Here is a 24,448-nt window from a genome sequence, read left to right as displayed (position 1 = left end):
GGGTCTATAAAAAAAACAACTCAATGATTTTCAAAGGTTTCATATAACAGACAGACTATTCTTTAAAATGACCTTAAAATGAGTACTCCCTTTGGGACCAAATGAAGAAGAAAAGGAAAGAAGATGTGAATAAAGATGTTTGAATTAATAATGAGTTAGGGTCCAGAGGCATAATTCTTCAGGAATCTACATATGATGAAATACAGGTAATCAAATGCATCACAACATAAATCTGATTAGGACTGGGATGAAAATGGTTTTCATGGCATTTGCTCTCTGATGAAATATTACATTGGAGGTGAAACTAAAAAAAACTGCCTGACATCATTAATGAATCTTGATCTGCTTACACATACACAACATTATCTATCCTGCTTTTGCTGATCTCCAAGGCAAGCTTGGCAGGTTTCCACATTTCAGGTATAAACCTCTGAAGGTCACTCCGGCATGCAGCAGTTTCCATTACAGGTGAAGGCCCTTAACCAGAAAGGATGAGAGATTCTGGCTAAAAGGAAAAATGCAGATCATATAAAAGCTCCTGCAAAACCCACACGGTCTTAGGTATGGCACCCATGCTTGCACATTTAGGGAAGATATTGGGGGATAAACAAAGTATGCATGGTCCAAGAAAATACTATGACGTTGCCAAGGATCATAGACAATAGCATAGGTTGCATGACGTTAATTTCCTCATGTTCCTAGCTTTCTAGTGTTGAGTAACATTGTGACACTAAATATCTACCACAGGTAGAACAACACCTTAAGTATGCTTAGGCACCAATGCACAGATCCTATGCTATATATGCCAGGTGCTTTACATAACAACCAGTTGTAGTTGTAGTTGAGTTTAGCCAAGTTCCTCTAGTTGTTCCTTAGATATGACCATTCTTACTTGCACGTAAGGATTTGTTTTATTGAAGTTATGATTTGGCTGCTTGCGCAGCTTCAGAATTTCAATGGGGTTTCAAGTAACATTTTACAATGATGACAGTTCTGCTATGACAACTTCCTAAATAAACATTTTTAAGACTTCTGGTGTCTGTAGAGCTCAAGTGATACATGATTTGAATAGCAATAAACTTTGAAGAACCTCAATATATTAATTTTATTGGCAAAAATGTTTTTAGGCGTTAAGGCAAAACACAAAAAAACGTTGACTTGTTTTCCCAGAAAAGTCATCTGAGAAAAAAAAGGAAGGCTGTTTTCCCAGTTCCCGATTTCTTTTTTTTTTTTTTTTTTAACTTTAACAAACTTTGCCTTCTCAGCATTTTCACAGGAATTAAAACAATTTTATTCCAAGGCCTTGTCGAATGAGAGCATAAGGATTAGCACGGGTGAAGTTGTGGTTAATCTTCCACATACTAATCCTTCAGTTCTGATTGGCTGCAGCCAATAAATGCAGGGTTGGCATAGCAACATTCCATAAGTGCCTTTATGTGAGACTTCTTTGAAAAGATAGATTCTAGGAATTTTAATACAAGCCTTTCATGTATACCGTTATGTTGATCTGATCAGCACAGATATATGAAGGGAACACTATTCCATAGTAGTCAGCAATACGCGCTGTTACAGGACTACCTGTTATAAAAACAGAAGAAGGCACCAACTGTGCAACCAAATCATTTATTTCAAAGGGTTTATAGTTAGGCAGCAAGAGCCAAAGCACTTATTGAAAAGAAACAAAGTGACTTTCGCATAAAGCGAAACAAAGCATTCCTGCAATAGACATTCATTAAATTAATACATTTCATCCAATTTCCAGAGGTCCATTTCATCAACCTGAATAAACCAAATAACATGAGATTTTTATAGCAAAGAAAACAGACTAACATTTTTTTTAAACAGAATATGTTAGATTTCCTATGTAACTGCAGCTACTGCATGTCACAAAGGTTGTTTGCGGTCAAGCATAAATACAGGTAATATGGGAAAATATCTAACTGAACTGACCCTGAGATGCTTTAATATGAACGCTTTTTAATGCAAATTTTATATAGCGACTCATTAACTGTGATAACCAATTGACTAATATCTGTATTATCTGCAAAAGCACTAGTTAGTCTTAAATCTCATCAGACATAGAGTATGAATGAGTCTTGGCAAACCTTCAAAGTGCAAGCTTGTAAGTGAAACTGGTAAGTGAAGAGTAAGTTGTTGCTTTGTAACACCAGGGATACCATGTTGGGAAATGCCACAACTTACCACATGTGAGCACTCCAGGAGCAGGTGCCCCAAGGGCTGTATTGTATTGCTGCCTACTTGAAATCAAAGATGTTGGATCTAAGAGAGCAAATGGAAACACTGGGGGCATTGATAAAATGCAGAGGCACTTACTCCTTACTGAGCAGGCACTAGGTGGGGTGAATGATGGCTGGGGTGGAGGAGGTATCTAAAGCATAGACCTGGGTAGGCTGCAAGAGGGGAAGTAGGTGTAATATGTTTTAGATTTAGATTTTTGAAAGGCTGATTTCTCTAAAATGAAAAGATATGTAGGCAAGGCACTGATGGTATCAACATCTTTAGATGGAGCCCAGGAGAAATGGAACTATTTGGAGAAATGGAACCATTTAAGAAAGTCTTGCTGAAGACAGCAGGGCATTGCATTAAAGAAGTTAGTAAGAGAAAAAGGAAACCATTGGCAAAATATTTATTTAAATCTATAAAAGATATATTGAGGATATGTCAGATGTGGCACACATACTGAGGGAAAAGAAGGTAACTTTTAGAAACTATAAACAGAATAAAAATAAGGAAGATGGGAGGAAATATATAGCTAAGCTTATGGAGGCAAAACGTGTTATTAGATCCACCAAAACAAACAGAAAACCCTGTTTAGATACTGTATATAAGTGAAAGAAGAAAACATAAACCAGGAACAATTAAGCTAAAGACAAATGAAGGGAGTTACATAAATAAGGATAAAGATTGCTAGCTTATTGCTTAAATAAATACTTGCGTTCCATATTTAAAGAGGAAGGTGAAGGGACCACAGTATACAAAATGAAATAAGGAGACGTATAAAACTGATGTGTTTACAGAGTAAGAAGTTCTAGTTAAATTCTCCAAAGTATAAACAGACAAGTCCATGGGATACGCCAAAAGTTATTAAAAGAGCTCCGGAATTCCCTGGCAATACTGTTAGCAGACTTATTTAACTGGTCACTACTCAAAGGAGAAGATCAAGAAGATTGGAAGCTGGCAGTTGCAGTACCACTTCACATAATAGACCAATAAGTCTTATGTCAGTAGTCAGGTAATTGAAAAGGAAACTAGACATTCAGATTTGTACATTTGTAAAAATGTAACACAATTTGCATATTTCATTAATTCGTACAAATCCCACAAAAGGAACAAAAGCAAAAAGCTCAGAATTTCCGTTCGAATTTCAAACCTTCCCCAAACAGTTCTCACGAAGTTAGAAGCATAGCATTGTCCAAAATGTCATGGTATGTCTCCTTCTGCATATGCTATGCTTCCAACGTTGTGGAAACACTTTGGGTAAGCCCCTTTTCTATTCCAGCATGACTGATAGTATATCTTCAACCTCTCCCTCTTTACTAGATCTGTCCTGTTCTCCTTCAAGCATGCTACCATAACTTATATCTTGAAAAAGCCCTCCCTGCACCCAACTGATCTGTTCACCTGCTGTCCCATCTCTCTACTGACTTTCGTCTCAAAGCTTCTTTAAAAAAATTTTGACTTTTGACTTCAACTCCTTACTTACCCTAAATATGACCTTCTTACTCTTAAAACCAAGGGTCACTACTCTATGCTAATCCTACTGGACATTTCTGCTACTGTGGACCACTCTAAAAACTCTTCATGATCTTGGACCTCTGTGACACTACTTCTAGGGCCTCTTCTGTTCTTACTTTACCCCACTGGGCAAACTCATCTCAACCTTTGGCTTTCAATATCACCTGTATGCCGATGACAGATCTACCTATACCTCTCCTAAACTCTCTCCCTTTGTTTTAGATTGTGTAACTAACCGCCTCGCCTCCGTCTCTAGCTGGATGTCTGCACGTTTCCTAACGCTTAATCTCTCCAAAACCGAACTTCTCATCTTCCCTTTAATGCTAACGTTCCCTCAACAGTTTCTCTTAATAACAATGGTGCAATAATCTTGCCTTCCCCTCACACTCGCTGCCTTAGTGTCACCATGGACTTAATTTGTCCCTTTCTAACACAAGATGCAAATAAGGCTCTTGTCCATGCTCTCATTATCACTCGCCTAGACTATTGTAACCCTGTCTTGGCTATTTTGCCTCATACCCATCTCGCCCCTCTACGTATCAGTAATTGTGGTGTAATAAGCATTTACAGTCATAGTAAAACATTTGTCCGCTGACATTCCAATGGAGACTCCTAGATTTTCAAATTTTTGGGTGCTGTCCCATGAAGCAGGAATGAAGAATCATGGGCCAGATGGGGCATCCTCTGATTTACCGTAACTGGCCTGTGGAGCTGTAAACTCTGTGAAGGTATGTGCTGTTGGCTTGTGAAGTTTATAGAAAGACCAAACAGGAAAACAGCAATAGGTAGCTAAATGTTTTTTTAAGCTATTAAAATATTCTGCAAACCTTAACTTTTAATATAAATAAGGTTTGCTCACTTGTTTTATTGAGATTTAAAAAAAAATCTTAGGTCTGATTCTTATTGATGTATCATTTTCAAAATACTGCTTTCGCAAATCACTGATTAAAGTACCTAGGACAGAGCAACACACAGACTTTGTAAGATGTGTTGGTCTAGTTGGCTTATCCAGATGACCATTTAGCAATGCTTCCTACACCAGTTGTCAAGACAAAATAAAGCGCAGGATTGATTTGACAGCTGTGGTCAAAAAGGAATACCAAGTCATTGTGGGCTACTTGTGTTCCCTCGGAACCAATTCTAGATTAAAAAGTATATCTCAATATATGAAATTTGTATGTAGGATTGTCTATTAATCCAGTCTGCATGATATTATGCTCTTTATTTTATTATTGTCTCCTATGATATAATGTTGACCCATCATACATGCTTTTTGGTCTTGGTCAGCCAACTACTCTTCCACAAATATTCCTAGGTAGCTTACTGTTCACAATATGCCGAATACATTAGCAAAAGGCAGCCTTCCAAATACACACATTGAGATCTTAAAATGATATGTCATTATATGATATATTTATGGATCACTGCTGAGGTAACCTTATCTCTGTTGGTACCCCAGAATCACAAGCTTGTTACCTATCGTGTAGAACACCATAAAAACTCTGCCAGGATCCTCAATCAACCTTTACATATTTAAATAGTTGAATACATGTACCAATATTGCAGCACATCTGAACTCCAGCAAAACAATATCTATGTTGTTTTAATCTTGCTAAATGTGGTTCTTTCAGCCAGGCTGTGCATCCATCCAGCTTAATTATTTTTTTCCTGTTTGAATGAGTTCCTATACACTGGGATAGAGTGAATGGATCTTGGTTAACTAATTATCTGCCGGAAGGAGCTCACAAAAACTTGCACATCAGTGAACAAAAGGAAACAAATTAGCAATAGTGCAGCTGAACCACATACGCACACTCCGGATAGGCACAGTAGGGTTAAGAACACATTTGTTTCTCTCTTAATGTTTTACTAATCGACAGGAGTTAACATATAAATACCTGATAATCAGTTGAGGGCATTTTTAACTACAGACAGCAAGTTAAAATGTATATATATGTATATATAAATATATAAATATATGTATATATGACACAAATATATTGTTGTGTGTAAATAAGCATATTTGCCACCAAAGGGCAGAGATGATGGCTGTCTCATATGCGGTACTCAAACTCAGATACTCCTAATTTCTGAATTAGTAATTCTAATAGGATCTCACACCAAACATTGTAGATAATTTGCACTTGCTTCGATGCGCAGGAGAGGCAGCAATTAAACAGATTAAAGTCTTTATTCAGAACCAGGCTCCCGAAGAAATAGCAAGTGCACAAACTGAAAACTTGCATATAGAGCTCTATGAATAACAACACCACCAATTACAGTAATTACAGGGCAACTAGGAGGCACTCAGCCAATCAGAATGCTGGACTGCCAGGCACATCCCCTACACTTTCTATTACAGTTATTTTTATACAACCATTTAAATAGACTGAACAATTTTTTTTCAAATCAATCCTTTATTAAGATCCTGTAGTAAGATTTGGGAACCGGGCAATGATATTTTATATTCCTTTATGCCTAAAGGACTATGCAACCAAATGAATACTTCCTCGTCCTTGTAAACATTCTGTTTTATTTAACATATGTTATTTATAAAGAGTAATTCTGGTGCAAAATGTTAAACGTGGTCTTATCGCCATAGCAACCAGTGGTCCATTCAGAAGTAGTTCATTGGTAGCTCTGGTGAACAGAACGCTTTTAAAACAAAACATGTCTGAGGTTTAGGTCTGTATTATGTATGGCTACCATACCAAAATGCCTAATTCTAATCATCATAGCTCTTTAAATACACATAAACTGAGCCATTTGCTGGAAATTTACAATTTTCTGCTGTGTCTACTGGGACATTCAGACTGAAGAAACCTGTGTGCGACCATGTGTAGCGTAGACAATAAGCACAAAATACACACGAGTTCAACACAACTGCAAAGTGAGTCCCAACTTAGAGAATACTCCTAAGAACCATCATGGTGTATATTTCAGAGCTGGGGTAAGCAGGACTTCAAAAACGGATGTACACAAAACATACACCCCACCGCCAAAACCACAACTTGCACAATTGGCCTACTAAGAAAATGCCTTCGTGCGATGGTTAAAACTCATTGATAACTTTAATGCATACAGGACATGCAAAATGGCACTTTAGAGGTTGTGAGTGAGTAGACTACTATAGAGTCACATGTTACAATGAGTTAGGGATTTATGTCTGGTCACCTCTCTTGTTGCCAGCTCTTCTCAGGTTAAAAGGTAAATAATCCCTTCCTCTGCATTACTGTTGACCTTGCCTGCTGCACTGTTTAATAGGACATCTACTCTCTTACTAAATCCATCAAAATGTATCTGTTCTCCCAAAAGTATTTTTTGTAGGATTTTACCAGTAACCACCAAAATTAAGTGTTGAGGAACGAGTAAGGCTTTTAAATAGAATTCAAGTTTTGTGCATGCGTGCATTCAGTAAAATCTGTTGAAATTCATGGAGAAAAAGCTCTAATGTTACATGTAGTTAGGACTGTAAATTTACAATAAACTGGGGACTAGGCAAAATTTTTGTAAATTTTTTTAATTTGCTTGTTTTTATATTTATATATAATAAAAGCAATATCTTGCATAGGTAGCACCTAATCCATATGCTTTTTTTCAGTCACACTTATCAGGTCAGTATGTGCTTAGGCCCAAGGCATGGAATAATCCATTGAGGAACACAGCATTATAGCATCTTATTTATGTTAAGGAAATGTAAATATAACCATTTCCGCCTTACCTTCGTTTTCTCCTCCAGGCGGTCGATAAAATGAGAGCCCCAGGGATATAATGGCTGCAATTTCCAAGATGATAAGTGTAACATCTTGTAGAGCTTCCCAAACTAGTTGTAAGAATGTTTTAGGCTTTTTTGGAGGTATAAGGTTTTGTCCAAAAACTTGCCGCCTCTTCTCTAGATCTGTTAGTGTGCCAGGCAAACCTACAAGAGATAAAACATTTTTTTTTACATTTTTGAAAGAGAGAAACCCACACATGAGATACAAAACCCTTTCAAATACATCTACGTTTTCTGCCGTTAGTCTTTTCATTGTGTGTATTTTGAGGTGAATGTGTCAGATGTTTTACAGGCCTCTTGCTCCTTTTGGCTTCGTGGCATATACCCTAGCTAGAAGTGCAACTGTGCTTTATATATGCCTACAGTGTTTACCGGTTCTTGAGAAGATGGCCATTACTGCCCCTTTTAACCAAATTCCCATTTTTTTACTGTGAAACTATACAACAAATAGCACTGAACAAAATACAGGACTCGCTGAATCCTGTCTGCCATAATGCAATTGTATTCTACTGTAAAGTGTTTAACCAGGATGGCATTGAGTTTTCCCTCGTCACATGTTGAGATGAATAAACCTCGAGTTTGAGATTACTGTTGAATGAGGGTAGAGTGCTGAGCCAAACAATGCTTCAGAGAGATGTAATGTTTTCTTTTTATAGCTGTTAGCGGAAACCTTTTTCACAGGTATAAGCAGGCAGTTTCCAAACTTGCATTCTGCAATACCTTATTTGTATTCAGGGCCGGCCTTTGGGGTGTGCGACCTTTGCGACCGCACAGGGCGCCACACTCCAGGGGGCGCCGCCTCCCGGTCCGCCGACGCCGCCCGACGACAACACGGGGTCCGACGACGACGCTGTGGGGTCCGCTGCCGCCCCCTCTGGACCTAGCTTAAAACATCGGGGGGGGTTTTTGTTGTTTTTTTAACTTTATTTAAAATCCTCCATGTTAAATAAAGTTTTTTTAACTTTATTTAACATGGAGGCTGTTAAATAAAGTTAAAACAAACAAAAAACCCCAATGTTTTCATTTATGACCCGGGCAGGGGCGCCGAGCGGTTGCTCGTGAAGTTCTCAGCAACCGTTCGACGCCCCTGACTCTCTGTGACTCCGTTGCGGTGCCGGCATCTCATGTTGAGCGCTGGACTATTCCGGCGCTCAACATGAGATGCCGGCAGGACTCCTCAAGGTAAGTTAGGATAAGGAGAAGTAGGGAGGGGGGGGTAGTTTGAAGGGGCAGAGGGGGGAGTAGTTTGAAGGGGCAGAGAGGGGCTAGTTTGAAGGGGCAGGGGGGTAGTTTGAAGGGACAGAGGGGGGGTAGTTTGAAGGGACTGAGGGGGGGTAGTTTGAAGGGGCAGAGGGGGGGTAGTTTGAAGGTGCAGAGGGGGGGGTAGTGAGGGGGGGGCAGAGGAGTAGTTCGCACAGGGCGCCAGAACACCTAAGGCCGGCTCTGTTTGTATCTAGAAATCTAGACAGCTAGGTGCAGCATCAGGTACCAGTGACCACGTCTAACTTATCAGATGGTTTTCTGCATTATCCTTGGCTTGTCCTTGAGCAAGCACATGCCATGATGATTGAGACCCAACAATATTCTGCTTGCATGTCTACAACAAAGGTCATGTGACATAAAACACACTGAAATGCAGTAAAGTCTACCACAACACCATCAAGGTAAAAGAACTACTGTGAAGGATCTGCACTAAACAGCTGCTTTAGGGATGCTTGATGCACGAATGGTCCGACCGCATTCCTTGCACACAGACTTGCTGGTGAATGCTGCTGTTGTGTCAGTCACTGCTCTAATGTCACATATACTGTAGTGCTTTAGCAGGCAAATGTACAGGGCTGTAATTTCCATAGGACAAGACGAGGCAGACATGACATCAGCACAGAGGATGACCTCTTGTCCGGGTGGCAAGATCTCTAGTTAAGGGTCTGTAGTATGGATATAAATAAAACAAATGGATGTGCATTACCGTACCAATGTTAATATATATGGAGAGTCCATACAAATCTGCTGCTATGGACCTAACAAAGCCGAGAAAAGTTACACATTTTATTATAAAAATGATGTGATGTTTCAGTCTTGTATCAGCAACATACAATGTGGAGCCAGTCCCTCTAGTAATGCAATTATTAGAAAGTGGATCTGTAACTTCTCCAAATTCTATATTGTACAGTTGAATATATTTTGATTGTTATTATTATTTATTGTTTTATATAGCGCCATCAAATTCTGTAGCGCTGTACAATGGGTAGACAGGACATAGCAAGTAGTATGTAACATAACAAATTGACAAAGAGAGAACAGGTGAGGAGGGCCCTGCTCAAACGAGTTTACAATCTAGAGGGATTTAGGGTATATTACACAATAGAATGTCTGCAGAGTGTTTCTATGTGTACCTACGTATGTTTGTGTGTGTGTGTACATGTGTGGCTTAGGGCCCTGGCGGGTCTTAATCTGCCCCTCTATAATACTACAACAATTGTCAACTATTACCATTAGGCCATAACCAAGTAGCACATGACAGAGTCAATCTCCCATTTTAGGCAATAAACCTATGATAAAATAGGTGTATAATTTAGAGGTGAGCAGACTGAAATGTGTTTTTTAATTATATTTTCTGTTTTTGACAAGGAACACAGAATTTACTGGTTTTATTATGGCCTTCCAAAGCTAATTGGAGCTATAATCATAGAGGTTGACCAGCAGCAGGCTATAGCTGTATCTACAGACAATTGTTAGAATTTCAGTTGGCTACAGATTTATTCCTGACCCAAAGGCTATCTTGAATCAATCTTTGTAAGAGCTGCCTAATACCCTTCTGACTAAGGCAAAGATCAAATGCTTCAGTGCCACTGGCTAGTAACATCCTATACTATTTTTGTACCGTGTCGCATTTGCGATATGTCAGTGTATTGTAATTCTTCCTATGACGCTGTACCCTAAGTCATAGCAGAGGCTCATATTTTTTTACAATCACAAAAGTAAGCATGCACCATACATTACACTAACTATGTGGTATTAACCATGGTGAATACCATGTGGTATTTTAATTCACCACCAAATAAAACTACATGTTTACTGCAATTAATATATTAAGAGCCCTATTCCTTTCTGGAATTTCCAGTAAATCAAGTGCAGGTGTATTTTGTAATAGTTTGACAGACAATCCGTCTATACACAGGTACAAAGGTGAGATTTAAAGAATGGGTACTGTGACTCCTAGATCCTGGGGTGATATGCATTACATGAACAGCTTTATATAAAGCAGGAACATCAATTTTTACGAACTATTAATCTTCTTTCACTGTCTTCACAACTATCCCCAAATCTTACTTATTAGCAGTTTGTTTATGTTCATAGGCGTCAGGAAGTTGAGAAAGGATTCAGACAGTGAAAATCAGACAAGCAATGATTAAGTAAAGATTGCTCCTTTAAATAATAAGGGCACTTGACCTGCTGTTGGCTGCTATATATTTTGGAAACAACAAAAAACACTCAAAATATGCACTATTGTATATGACTTAATTGTATATATACTGAATTTATTAACATTGTGCAATGTCAGTGAGCTACAGTGGCTAGCAAAATATAGCTACTATATGCATAAGGAGAATACATATGTATGTACTATAGTATATATGTCCTTTGTATTACTTTACATTGAAAGTGCACTGCAGACTTTGGGTACCAGTCGGGGGGAAAGAATAAACAGCAGTACAAAACAAAACACACAATGAAAATACATCTAGATACATACAATAAAGTGGAATTGTATATAATTCCACAATAAAATACACTTATTTTTTTAAGAGCCCCATAAGACAAAGTGATATTGTGGTTTCTGTGCTGACCAAATTTCCTTCCCTGGTGTTTCCATGTAAGGTTATTCCATTCCTAATTAAGCAGTTGTGAGCAACATGATAGCTTCTGGAAAGCAGATAAATATTTCATAAAGTATCTAAGACAAACAATATCCAATTTTGGGAAAACAGGTGCACATTAATAAAAACAACAGAATATTCTAATGGGTAGGCTAACATTAGGAAACCGTGTTATAAGTGAGTTAGCTAAAGAGGATACAAAGTGTTACTGTAGAAAGGGGAAAAGTTACAGACTGATTTGTTAATCTCATTTAAAGTTTGGTAGGGTCCCTGAAAGATCCCATCATGGACTACATGGTACCATTTTTCCATGACACATATGTGTTTTCTAATTGTTTCATGCAGTGTATCCTGAAAGTATGGCCATGTAGTCACACTGCACGTTATTATTATTAATTGATTTATACAACGCAACTATCTTCCACAATGTGGTACAATAGGGTCCTCATAACAGGTTACATTTTATCTCCATAAACTACACTCTTGTCATGTTCTCCACTAGACCGCTGCTTGGCAATACAGCTTCCTTCAATAGGCAAATTCTTAATATTCCAGTGATGTGTTTACACATTTGTATTTAACTACTAAAAGAATGTAGCCGTGATACGCCGAGGTTCTCTTTCTGTTATATGTCTCTACTCTCACTGCTGGGAGGGGGGTTTTGACGTTTCCTGCACAGCAAGCCCAGCTGTCAAGCAGGATCTCATCGCTAACAGCTCATTGGCGTTCTATCCCATCATCTGCTCTAAAGAATTGTGGGAACCAAAAGAATATTTAAAATGCTTTTAACCACCCCATCTGTCAGCCAGTCTGCATCGGGATAGCAGCAGCAAATCCTATAATAAGTAATAGACTATATCACTATTGCTGAGCATTTCTGCACAAGGGATTTTCTTTCATCAATTATGGAAGTGATGTCAGAGCTTTTAGGGATTCTGTCATTTAAATTGGTGGGTCAACCTGCTACTTAAAAGTCAAATACTGCATGATTTGTCATGATATTTATTTATAGTATTCTTCATCGTGCAGACACTTTAGACATTTTGATTCATAAGCACTACCTCAATTGTCATGTCTTTAACGTAAGATATATCTTTTATTTTTACAGAATCGAAAAACTATTTTTAGACATTGTTTCACTTAAACCTAAGTTGATAATCAATTATGTATTTATAGATATGGTTAAGCATAGGCGTGGTGTGGCCATTTACAATATATTGTGTAACTTAAACTGTGGCATTTGGAAAACATTTCCACTTTCAAGCAATAGAAAATAGACCCTGACTGAAGTCAATTACACTTAAGCCAGAATGAAAAGCACTAAGGCATAGTGTCCGATGGGTAATGTTATCGGCGGTGAAGGCCATGTACCTCGAGAGTTACATTTTAGCCCTATGCTACCTGATGAAGCTACAGAACATTTTTCTTCTCACCTCTGTGCTATGTGTTAGTTCAGAGCACTCTCAAGGTTTCTTGATCACAACAAAGCACTGTTTGAGAAGTATCTCGGGGCGGCTAGCAATCTGGTTCACATCAGTAATCAGTACCTGATCAGTATGTTGAAAAACCTAGAAGCACCTTTTGATTAAAACAGTTGTTTTTAATTGTCCGTACAGTTTGTGAGTTATATGTTGAGTATTAAGCATTAAGACCATATTACTACCTTTGACAAATGCAATGCATTTGTTTTATAAATCCTGTTTTTTGTTGACATTAAACAGGTTTTTGATTCACTGATGTTTCAGTAACAAATTTGCCTTTTACAATTAACCTCTTCTTTACTGAGGGTGTTTTGAAGCATTTTTACATTTGCTTACCACAATTCCCGTTTTCAGTCTTTTTCTTGCACCCACACAAATAGTATATTGTTTTTGTCAAGGACAGATGGTGCTTTCTTTTGATACCATTTTAAAATGTATAGTCCAACATTCAGTATGAATAATACCCTATTTGCTCGAATATAAGACAAGGTTTTTTTCAGAGCAAACGCTCTGACAAATAACTCCTCGTCTTATGTTAGTGGTCATCTTATAATCCAACCTTAAACAGAGGTATGACTACAAGACTAAGATTCAGATCCCCCGCAGCGCTGCATGGGACCTGGATCCACCTCTCTGGCAGCTGGTGGATGTCTGCACGATGCGCATCGAGACAACCTCCACTGCTACCCAGCACTTCTGCCGGGACTTTTATGACGGAGCGCCAGCGTGACATGACCTTCCGGTGTTCCACCAGTGGAAGCACCAAGCAGCAGCAAAGGTTGTCTGCAAGCATCGCGCAGACGTTCACTGGCTGCCAGAGAGCATAATCCCCCACATCGCTGCAGGGGACCTGGATCCTCCTCTCTGGCAGCTGGTGAACGTCTGCAAGACAACCTCCGCTGCTACCCGGCACTTCCACTGGGGCTTCTATGACGGAGGGCCGGCATGACATGACCTTCCAGTGCTCAGTCAAAGCCGAAGTGCCAGGTAGAAGCAGGTAGAAGCAGAGGTTGTCACTGGTTGCTCACTAGACACCAGGGAGTATGAAGCATAGGGGACAAGTCTGGGGATATATTGGTAAATCCGGAGAGGGGGGGCAGAGTGGCATATAAATGGGTATAAGGAATATCAAAGAGGCAAAGTGGCAAATAGGGGGTATAAGGCATATCTGGGGGGTGGAGTGGCATATCATGGAGACAGAGTGGCTTATATGGAGTATAAGCCATATCTGGGGACAGAGTGGCATATCTGGGGGCAGAGTGGTATATCTGGAGGCAGATGTGTATAAAAGGAAATAAACAAGAAATGCATTTTTCTCAATCATAGTTTTTATTAAATATGAAAAAATAGTCTACATGCGAATTAATATTTACTAGTAAAACTTTTTTCCTATAGGGTAGTCTTATATTCAGGCTTTTTCTTTTTTTCCTTCTAAATTATGAGCAAATATGGTACATTAAACTTGTGAAAAAAATGTTTTCTCTAATATTTTACAATGATAATGGTCTCCATACCAGTTCAACTGACCTAAAATAATACAAAAAGGTATTGATGTAACAGAACATTTTAAAAAACCCAACATGCATAGGTTTTCTAAAATGTATTTTGTGACCCCTATGTTTCATTTGGGACTGTTTAGCAGCCCACCAACACAAAATACCTCCATAAAAGTATATATATTTTGCAGAGAAGACAACCCAGGGTATTTCACTAGGAGCATTTGGACACTTATCATGCAATCAGTTGGTCACCATTCCCTGAGAAAAGGAGCCATAACGCTAATTTCCGTTGATATTTTCACAAAATGCTCCATGTTTGCATAGATTACATGTAACTCCAGAGAACCCCACCAAAGTGTATTCAGCTGCACTGCTAGGTTACAGAAATACCCAGCATGCATAGTTTTCTTGATGAGTTTTGGAAGTTACATAGCACAAAATAGAATATCCCCATACCCCTTTTCCAAACTTTAAAATGTCACATTTTACTTTCTGAAGCCTATGTCTAATTTGGGACTGTTTAGCAGTACACTAGCTCAAAATACCTGTACAAAAGAATATATTTTTTTAGAGAAGACAATCCAGGGTATTTCACAAGGAGCATTTAGACAGTTATCATGCAACCATTTGGTCACCAATCCCTGGCAAAAGGAGCTGTAATATTAGTTGCTTTCTTTACCAAATGTTCAATGCTTATTAGGATTGTTTGCACAGATTACATGTTACTACAGTAAAGTATCTAGGTTAAGAAAACAATATCCATTTTTGGGAAAACAGGTCCACATTCATAGAAACAACAGAATACTCTAACCGGTAGGCTAACAATAGGAAACTATGTTATAAATGGCTTAGCTTAGATGGAAGGTGTTAAAATGTAGAAAGGGGTAATGCCAACTTCCATGGACGTTACACAGGCACTAAGATTTCACAGCATGACTGACATTTTTAATGTATTCTTTAATGCGTTCCACATGAATGCAAAAAAAATGGATCCCATTGATTTCAATAGGGTGCTTTCGTGCCAGTATAAAAGAATGTATATACTTACAAAGCACTTTAAAATCCGATTGTTGGTGGGATGCTAAACTGTCCTTTTAAATCAGAGATTGTAAAGAAGACTGCTAGAATATGTAATGGAAAGGATGCCAATATAAACACATATGATAAACTCATGCACGTATTCTCAAATCTCCTTTTAATGAGAGAGAGAGAGAGAGAGAGAGAGAGAGAGAGAGAGAGAGAAAAGAAATGCACTGTGTTCAACCTGTCTCTCTTTCTTTCATATTTCACATTAACAGTTAGTGTTGCAGCAATAACCAGGTACATGGTTAGATGAGATATGACAGGATGTCTAATGTAGTCACTGGTCTGTGGGTCTGACCTAAATAGACATCATTCCCCTGCAATAAAAGATGTTTGCCTAATCCTTCTATTCTTTGTGCCAGCTAAATTGCAGTGTAAAACATTCAGCAGGATTTGTAACACAGATTAAAGGTTTCAGGAATTTATCCAAGATTACCCCCGTGCATTTAACTCATAAACAATTTACTGCTATCCGATTTCCCAGCTGCTAAGAACATTGTGATGACCACAACTCCATCTTGCCGTTTCCTTCACTGTAGCTAATCACAAGTGGGGGCCTTGTGTAGCTTCCCAACTTTCTTCAGCATTGAAGACTGTATTTCAATTCAAAGAATAAGAGTCATATATAATGTTTACTGCATTTTGTAGAACATAGGACCTGTGTATTTCCATTGGGAAAAAAAAAACCAAGACCAAGACTGCAAAAGACAGGGGTTCTGAAAGTGTTGAACATAAGCAATGTGTAACTATTGGGCTGTTCATCAAAATTTTTCTGCCTATCATATGTAAATCTGATGACAGAAGTAGATTAAAGAACATCTAAAGAAAAGTGTCTTGTTGAATGTTTTTTACCATCACATTCATATCAGGTCTGGCTACCCACAGCTCCCATACTTCTGTCCCTATAGGATGCAGGAAGGGGATGTGGCCAGGTCAAGGGAGTGAGACTAGAAGTATATAGGGGCAAAACTTGGATGGCCGAACTGAGCAAGCATAAGGTAGGATTCGGCAGAATGAAGGTGGATAGTGGGCATGACCAACACCACTCCCTAGTCTGGAAATGGTAGATACTAACACAGAGCCCTCAGAGAAGCAGTGTTTAACACAGGTGCATCCGTGAATTTTAATTACTGTGAAAAAGAGTATTCAGTATGACTGTGTGTCTGTGAAGCTGGGAATAATCAGTGATTTTGTGTGTTGAGAGTTGTCAGTGTGTTTGTGTTCGTATCAGTTAACCATTTTGTAGTCAGTGGGTTAGTCTAATGAGATGGGGGACAAAAAATCCCCCACATTAACAATACTGGATTTCGGGCCCCCGATGATGTAGTATCTCCATGGTCTCTTCTAGCACACCCTAAAAAAATGGAGAGGTCTGCTCTACCGTGACCAAGAACTTCTCTAACTCAACCATAAAAAAATATAATGGATGAAAACACCAGGTTTAAATTGAGTTTTTCATTCCTATTTTTTCATGGTTGAATCATTATTTGACTGTGCCACTGCTAATAACAGACTTTGTAATTCCAGTTCACATAGGTGGTTATATTTACCTGGAACATTATTGGGTTCAGAGAAAACTAAAATGCAGACTGTGTTACGGAAAAAGGAACTATTCAAGGCATTGTACAAACCCTGTGTGTGGTAGATAAATACCTGTTTTTTCTTTTAGAAATTTGGGAACTTTTTGTAGGTGGAAACACTACAGGGTGCTGAACTGAGTCACGGAAATAAAATCAGAAATTCGAGTTTGCAAAATGTAAATCTAATATTCGGAATAATAAGGCATTTTTGATGAGTTACATGTATTTTTTATCCCAATTATCAGCGATTTCCAGTATGTTGGAAAATATACATATATACATGTGCATTCGGATTGAGACAAATTGCAACCGAATTGTACAGAATTTTGGTAAATTAGGCGATTTGTAAGAAGCCTCGAAAAATGTGGCCAGACAAATCAGACAAAAAGCTCAGACTTTCTCACAATCCTATTATCGTTCACACCCGCTCTCTCTCACCCTCTCTAAATGTTTCCCAACCTTCTCTGTCGACTTCTGCTTCCATACCTTCTCCTTCACCTTCTATCTTCTCATGTCTCCTCTATCTTTGTCTGCATCTCTGTGGACATAACCCTGGTGAAATTTCCACGGTGCTTGCCATTCTGGTGGAAGTTCCTGCCAGGTTATGTCTGCGGAGATGCGGACAAAGATAGAAGATTAAAGATAACAAATTGAAGATAGAAGAGAAGGGAGAAGGTAAAAGATAAAGAGGAAAATGCAGAAGTCCTCGACAGAAGCAGAAGTGGTCGGCAGAAAAGCTTGGGAAACATTTAGAGAGCATGAGAGAGAGTGAACAAGAATGAGAGTGCGAAAGAATTAGAGTGAGTGGAAGTAAATTCATATGCATTTGCCCCTTTGACCGCCCGCCCGTTGGGAGGTGTAATTTGTAGCCCAATAAGAGCTAGAAGAACTCAGGTTGTCAATACTACTACATAGGTGGTGTATTACAGTTCACAAAATGTGCAAAAACAATAGCGTGTGTAAGCAGCAAACTAACATAAAATGTTAATGCCTGCTTATGTAGCATCTGTTTAGTGTTATATGGAACTCAGTGTACCTTTTCTTGATAACATTTTACTAGTTTAGCATTAGAAGTCAAAAAAATAAATGACCTCTAAGTGAAATCTATTTGGGAAAGCCAAAAACAGTTGCTGATTTTCTGCTATCCTTCTGCTTCGAATCTGCTGGTTCTCAGCACAAATTGAACTTGTAAATCACTATTTTACCTTGAGTGTCATTCTGTGTCCTTATGAGGAGAGGTATAAAAAAGCATGATATGCAGAAGCTAACAGTGCAAAGCAGAGATGCTGGAGAAAAGAAAGTGATAATTAAAATGTGTGGTAATAAGCTACTGGGCTATTCTACCTTGATCCAGGTAATTAGATCTCACCGGTGTGAATAGAAAATGCAATTGGGTAATATATATTAACAGAGCCTTGAGAGTTTCCTGCGCTTGTCCTGTTATAAAGGATGTTGTGATGTGTAGATAATTTGGGAGGACAGCTCCTTGTACATTTAATATGATCTCTCTTGAGCATTTCTTTTTGGCTCTTCAAGCAGAGATGAAATGCTGAACGTTCATGGAAAAAGAATGTTGAATTGTAGGAGATTTATCTTCCTCCTGCTTTATACTGGAAATAACTAAAAACAATATAAAGGTTCTATGTATTTAACCAAAAGAAACACTGAATTGCAAGTTTTTGTGTCTTGCATGTAACAACTTTATTAATCATCCTAATATTTGCCAACTCTTCTCCTGAAGTACCAACAGAGGCATATTCTGGTCAAGGCCAAAAGGTCCTAGGGGCCAGTAGCTTCTTTTTTCATCAAAATGGGGACAGATTGGCTTATTGGGAGATCATGTTCCCCAATGTGCAGCAGGACAGTTACAAAGAAGATCTATCCAACCGGCTTGTTTACACCATGGAGGACTGTGCTTAATAACACGCTTTTCCCTGGCACTATGGGTCTTCGATAGACAGAGCAGTGGGATATTACTTCATATACCAGCTCTCAGAAGTAAGGACAGTGGCCACAGTGGGGTCAACCCTAAGGCAGCGCTGAAGATAAATAATTTGCTGTGTATTATTATCGTAATTTATTGTTTTATATAGCACCATCAAATTCCGTAGCGCTGTACAATGGGTAGACAGGACATAACAAGTAGTATGTAACAAAACAAAATGACTAACAGAGACAACAGATGAGGAGGGCCCTGCTCAAACGAGCTTACAGTCTATAGGATACCAGGGTGGGTTCTCTGTTGATCCCTCCATGAGCACAAGTGGCTATTTAATTAGCACGAGTATAAAAGCTAGACATTGATTAACCCATATGTGCTCATCTGGGAAAGTATAAAAACATTAACTGAGGGTTATATGTAAAAGGTGATTCTGGTTCAGCTTTATTAGAGTGGTCTGATTATCTTGGGAACAAACCAAATGATCCAGCCAGCAAATATATTTAATTGGTTCCTATGGCAACAACCTCACCTTTATATTGTGCACTGGAATGTCTATTTACAAATCTGCCACTATCAGGGGTACTTAAGAACATCTTTAAATTCTAAGGTGATGTTAAAGAGCTTTTCTCCAGGAGTCTGAGTGAATGAGAACTGTTGATATTCAAGTATATTACCAACAGCCCCTTACTATTAAATGTAAAGCCTGCTTTGTGCTTTGCTTGGCAAACCTAAAGACATCAGATGTGTAAATCAATTCTCTCTGCAAATACGAGCACTACTTAAATTCTAGAAAAATGGAAATATAGAATTTGATGCCAGATAAGAACCATTCGGTCCATCTAGTTTAAATACCCTCACTGCATTAGCCTCTGCCACTTCTGCTGAGACGCTATTCCGTTTATCTACCACCCTCTTGGTAAAGTAAACTTCCTTAAACTTTTGACCCTCTAGTTTAAGATTACGTCCACATCTAAGATTTCTCCCCCTTTTTAAATAAACTTTCCTCCTGTACTTTGTTAAATCCCTTTAAGCAATTCAATGTTTCAAATGTTTCACATCTCCCCCTCTCTTCTTTCTTCCAAGTTATGCAACCCATTCACCATTTTGATAGGAATCATCTGAATGTCCATATGCTTCTGGAGATGTGGTCTCCAGAACTGTACAAAATACTTTAGATCAGGCATGTCCAAAGTCCGGCCCGCGGGCCAATTGCGGCCCACGTTCCGGACTGATACGGCCCCACAGCTCAGTTGCCCAAATATGGAACTTACGGCCCCCCAGTGAGTCCCCGAGCTCTACTCAGAACTCCTGGGATCTCTCGACACAGGACTTGGCGTCATCAGCCGGCGCAGGGAGAAGGAAAAGCCCAAATCTTGCGACGTCCGAGATCACGAGATTTGGGCTTTTCGTTCTCCCTGCGCCGGCACACACAGCCACAAGGGCATCTGATGAAGAAATTGTAGGGGAGGGTGTCACGCATCGCGCGGCTGCCCACCACTGGAGGTCCCGCCCCTGTCCCGAGATATGTCAGCAGGAGAGCCGGCTCCCACACTCGGCGTCCCGTCTCCCCGGCAATCAAGGATACCGGGGAGACGGCTCAAGCGAGGGGGCGATCCCGGCACTCTGTATCACGTCACGATCGAAGACGCCGTGGAGACGTGTCTAATAGGGGACCGTTCCCTGCAACCCACGGATCGTCTCCCTGGCGGCCACAGACGCCGGGGAGACGAACCAGGAGGAAGACCGGCCCCCACACTCAGCAGACCGCCTCCCTGGCGTCTGTGGTTGCCGTGGAGACAGACATGGTTGTTCTTGGTCTCCGCGGTTGTTCAGGTTTCCAGACTGAGCCCTGGACACCAGCAGAGACTGATTGCAGCAGGTAGGGGGTGGAGTTCCACCCTTTATAAACCTGTATACTTGGTGTTATGTTCCTGTTCACATTTTTTGAACTTAAAAGTTGACAGACAAGCTTTATTACTTTGTGTAATGTACTTTACAATGTTCCTGACATATTTCAGCTTCCTGTTTTTTGATATTAAAGGCAGAGTGATTTAACACCTGTTTAGATTTGTCATCCAAGTCACAAAATGAAAAGTATGCCGTTTTCAATAAACTTTGCATAAAATAGTTAATTTGCATTTAATTTTAATGGTTCAAAAAATGTCAGGCAAAATGGTCGGGCCTCGCACATGTTCACTTCATCAAATCTGGCACTCTTCGAAAAAAGTTTGGACATGCCTGCTTTAGATAGATCTGTAAAGCGGCAGAACCACCTCCTTCTTCTTCTACTAATGCCTCTGGCTATACAACCCAACATCCTGCTTGCTTTTGCCAAAGCTCTATTGCATCGCCTGCTTACCTTTACATCCTCAGGAATAATTACTTCTAAGTCTCTCTGATTTAAGACGTTTACGTCAATTAGCATTGAACTGCAGCTGCTAGACTTTCAACCATTCTTGTAAATTACTTTAAAGAAATGCCACTTGGCTTGTTCCACCTATAATTTCTACCCTATTGCATCATTGGCAAAAGGACATCATTTATCATAAGGGACCTTTTGTAAAACAATGAAATCCCAATTTTAATTTCCATTATAACTGAGAAGATGGTTTGTCCAAACTGGGGTCACAGGGAAACTATTCTTTTTTTGTTGCATTCTAAACATTACATCCACATTAGACAGAGTGATCAAAAAACCTCACTGAGTCTTTGTATGGCTAGTATTCTTCATCATGTCAACATTCACTAAAGGTCAAAGACTGCATTTCTGGATCACATGTCTTTTGAGCCAGTTAAGCATTTCTTATTGATGTCCTGTTTGTGTTAGGCTCGATGGAGTTTTCCACAGTAACCCCCAGACACAATGGTGCATTTATTAAAATCCTCCTGTTGTTGGGCATCTTCTTTCAAAGCCAAGAAAAAGCACATATCTGTTAGCAACCATGTCTGGCCTGGCGGACAGGAGCATCCATAATTCATCCTTTAAAATGAGCTCACGGTGGAAATGAAACAGACATCATGGGACAAGCTTACCAACTACCTTACCTTACACTTTGTTGCTAATGAAATGGAAGGCACCTGAGACCAATTTATCTAATGCTTAAATTTGCACATCATGTTTCAATTGTGTTTTATTAGCAAATTGGGTATTCACAGAAATCGCTAGTATTCTCTTTATCCCTGGATCTCTTTTCCACCCATCGTTTGCCTCATTTCTTCCCACCAAAGCTTTAAAATAAATATTAAAGGATATGCTTTACCACTGCAGTAAAATATAAACTTAATTCATATGAAACAAGACAATGTCTTATTCTTATTCTTGTTTCCTATAAGGGGCAGGAGACGGGGCTCTGGACAGTCAGCCCCAGGAACATCCGACGCATTACTACAAGGCAGTGAGTGCCCATTATAAGCACACTTGGGAGGCTAATTATTAGACCTTCTTTCTTCTTCCTGGCTAGTTCTTTTAACACTCTTTCTATCATATTAGGGTTTGGGACTGTGTTAGACAGTAGCGACGGCAATGGAAAACTATTCTGTGTTTTCTAAAGTAGTCTTTTTTTTAGGTAATACTGGGATAGCAGAATTTTATGAAGGAGGACTATGCAAGCGAAAATCTTTAAAGGATTTTTCCTATGTCTCACTCACGCTTCTCTACAGTATTAAACCCTCTGTCAAACAAATTCAATGTAATAAACAGGTTGGATGATGTTAATATCCTGTGGCGCATATGATGCATCTCATATAAAGGAATTTTATTATCCGATATGTTATTAGCTGAATATGCAGATGGTCTGCTATGTTCCTCATTAATTATTCTCAACCCAACACAGACTTGTTTCCTCATTTGCACACAAATACCTTGCACACATTTCCCCAAAACACAAAGAGACCTTTCTAGCAAATTTCCAACAACAAAATCTAGCAAACATTTGATGACATACAAGCGACCAGCTAACTATTTTGTGTAAGACCTATAAAATTGCACATATGCCTCTGAAACAGAGCAATAACTGTGCCCCATAATTCTCCTAGTTGAGCATAAGCAAAACAAATTTAGTAAAAAGAGGTTTTGTACTAGAGCTGCAAGCGTGATTATGTAATCTTCACAAAGCACAGATAAGATGGCATTTTATCAGTTATTTTGTTCCCAGCACATAACATTAATGTTTACACAAAGATGTTTATTTCAACAGACTTTATAAAGGTTCTAATGAATAACACAATATTGCGTGTGTCTCTTTAATGTGTGTCTTTTTAATTAAAAATCAAAAGAAGAAAAGGCTTTCTCTGACCTACACATTTCCAAACTGTAATACCCAGATGAGCATGTGTTTATATGTATTTTTTTTGCTTTCCAAAGATCTTATTATAATACATTCTGAGCATTCTAAAAAAAATTAAGGCTGTACTGTTATTGACAATGGATAGACAACTGAAATTTTAATAGAATGCCTTTGGTTTTGGGTAGGGATTTAGACATCTGTGTGGTGTTTAGGAATGAGGAATAGATGTTAAGAACATGATCTGGTTTTTCTAGGAGAGATGCTTTGCTATAATAAAAATGGTGGTTCAGTATTTTCTATGCATCATCCTCTTTGTCAAGCTATTTATTTTGTTTCCTGGTACAGGTATCAAGATTACGGCCACACATATATAAGAATGGTAATTTCTGAAAAGGACTTCTGTAACATCAGCTTCTGCTTTGCAAACGGTTTATCATACCCAGAGGATGACTATTTTTGTATTACCTCATTTTGTTCTGCTAAGCTTCCAAGATCTCACGTGTAATTTTACAAATCACCCTGATATATATATGTAGGCAGATTAACACTACAAGCTCAAAGCATATGGACAAAATAAGGTTATAAAAACGGGCTTGGATCATAACCCACATAAGGTGATTGCTACGGAGGAGAAACCATGGCACGTTAAATGGGTAAAAATAGTTAGTGCAACAGAAAGGAAGCAGAGCAAAGTGTGCTTGCTTGATGCTATACTACCAATCTTTGCTCATCCTTCTTACTTCACACTGTAACTTCTTACTTCTCCTGCAGATGCACGAGACCTTAGTACAGTTAAGGAGCATGCATGGGATTTTAAGCATGCATGGGATAAGTATAAGGCTGAACGTATACTGATAGAAAAACAAGGCCAATTAAATTTGGACAACATGTAGGAAAAATGGGAAGAGTAGATGGGCAAAATGTTCTTTTATCTGCCAACAAACTATGTTTCTGTGCGGAAAATTATTTTTTATGACTTATTTCTGCTGTTGCAGGATTTTCATCTGTTTTACTGATGCATTGAGAATACATAAAATACACATCAACAAAAAAAATAGATTGCAAACTAGATGTATCATTCCCTTTAAAAATAGTTGATAGACTAGTAGATACAATCCTAAAAATATGAAGAAAAAGCTGTGGATTGCTAGAAAATGATGAGTAG

The 24,448-nt window shown here is 38.8% G+C and overlaps 1 protein-coding gene across 10 annotated transcripts in view; it reads right to left on the bottom strand.

The window, feature by feature from the left end:
* The window catches only part of LOC149281106 (plasma membrane calcium-transporting ATPase 2-like), a 71,380-nt gene that overhangs the window by 37,271 nt on the left and 9,661 nt on the right, over nucleotides 1-24,448 (bottom strand). For all 10 annotated transcript variants that reach the window (XM_089499748.1, XM_089499750.1, XM_089499749.1 and 7 more), the window contains exon 2: nucleotides 7,478-7,675. In XM_089499748.1, the coding sequence (XP_089355874.1) occupies nucleotides 7,478-7,675 (198 nt within the window). The remainder of the gene's footprint in view (nucleotides 1-7,477; nucleotides 7,676-24,448) is intronic.

The sequence above is a fragment of the Sceloporus occidentalis genome, unplaced genomic scaffold (assembly GCF_023333645.1).
Source record: "Sceloporus occidentalis isolate IW3139 unplaced genomic scaffold, rSceOcc1.0.p SCAF_139, whole genome shotgun sequence".
Lineage (NCBI taxonomy): Eukaryota > Metazoa > Chordata > Lepidosauria > Squamata > Phrynosomatidae > Sceloporus > Sceloporus occidentalis.
The sequence above is the reverse complement of the archived record's forward strand: the minus strand, read 5'-3'. Positions and strand labels throughout refer to the sequence as shown.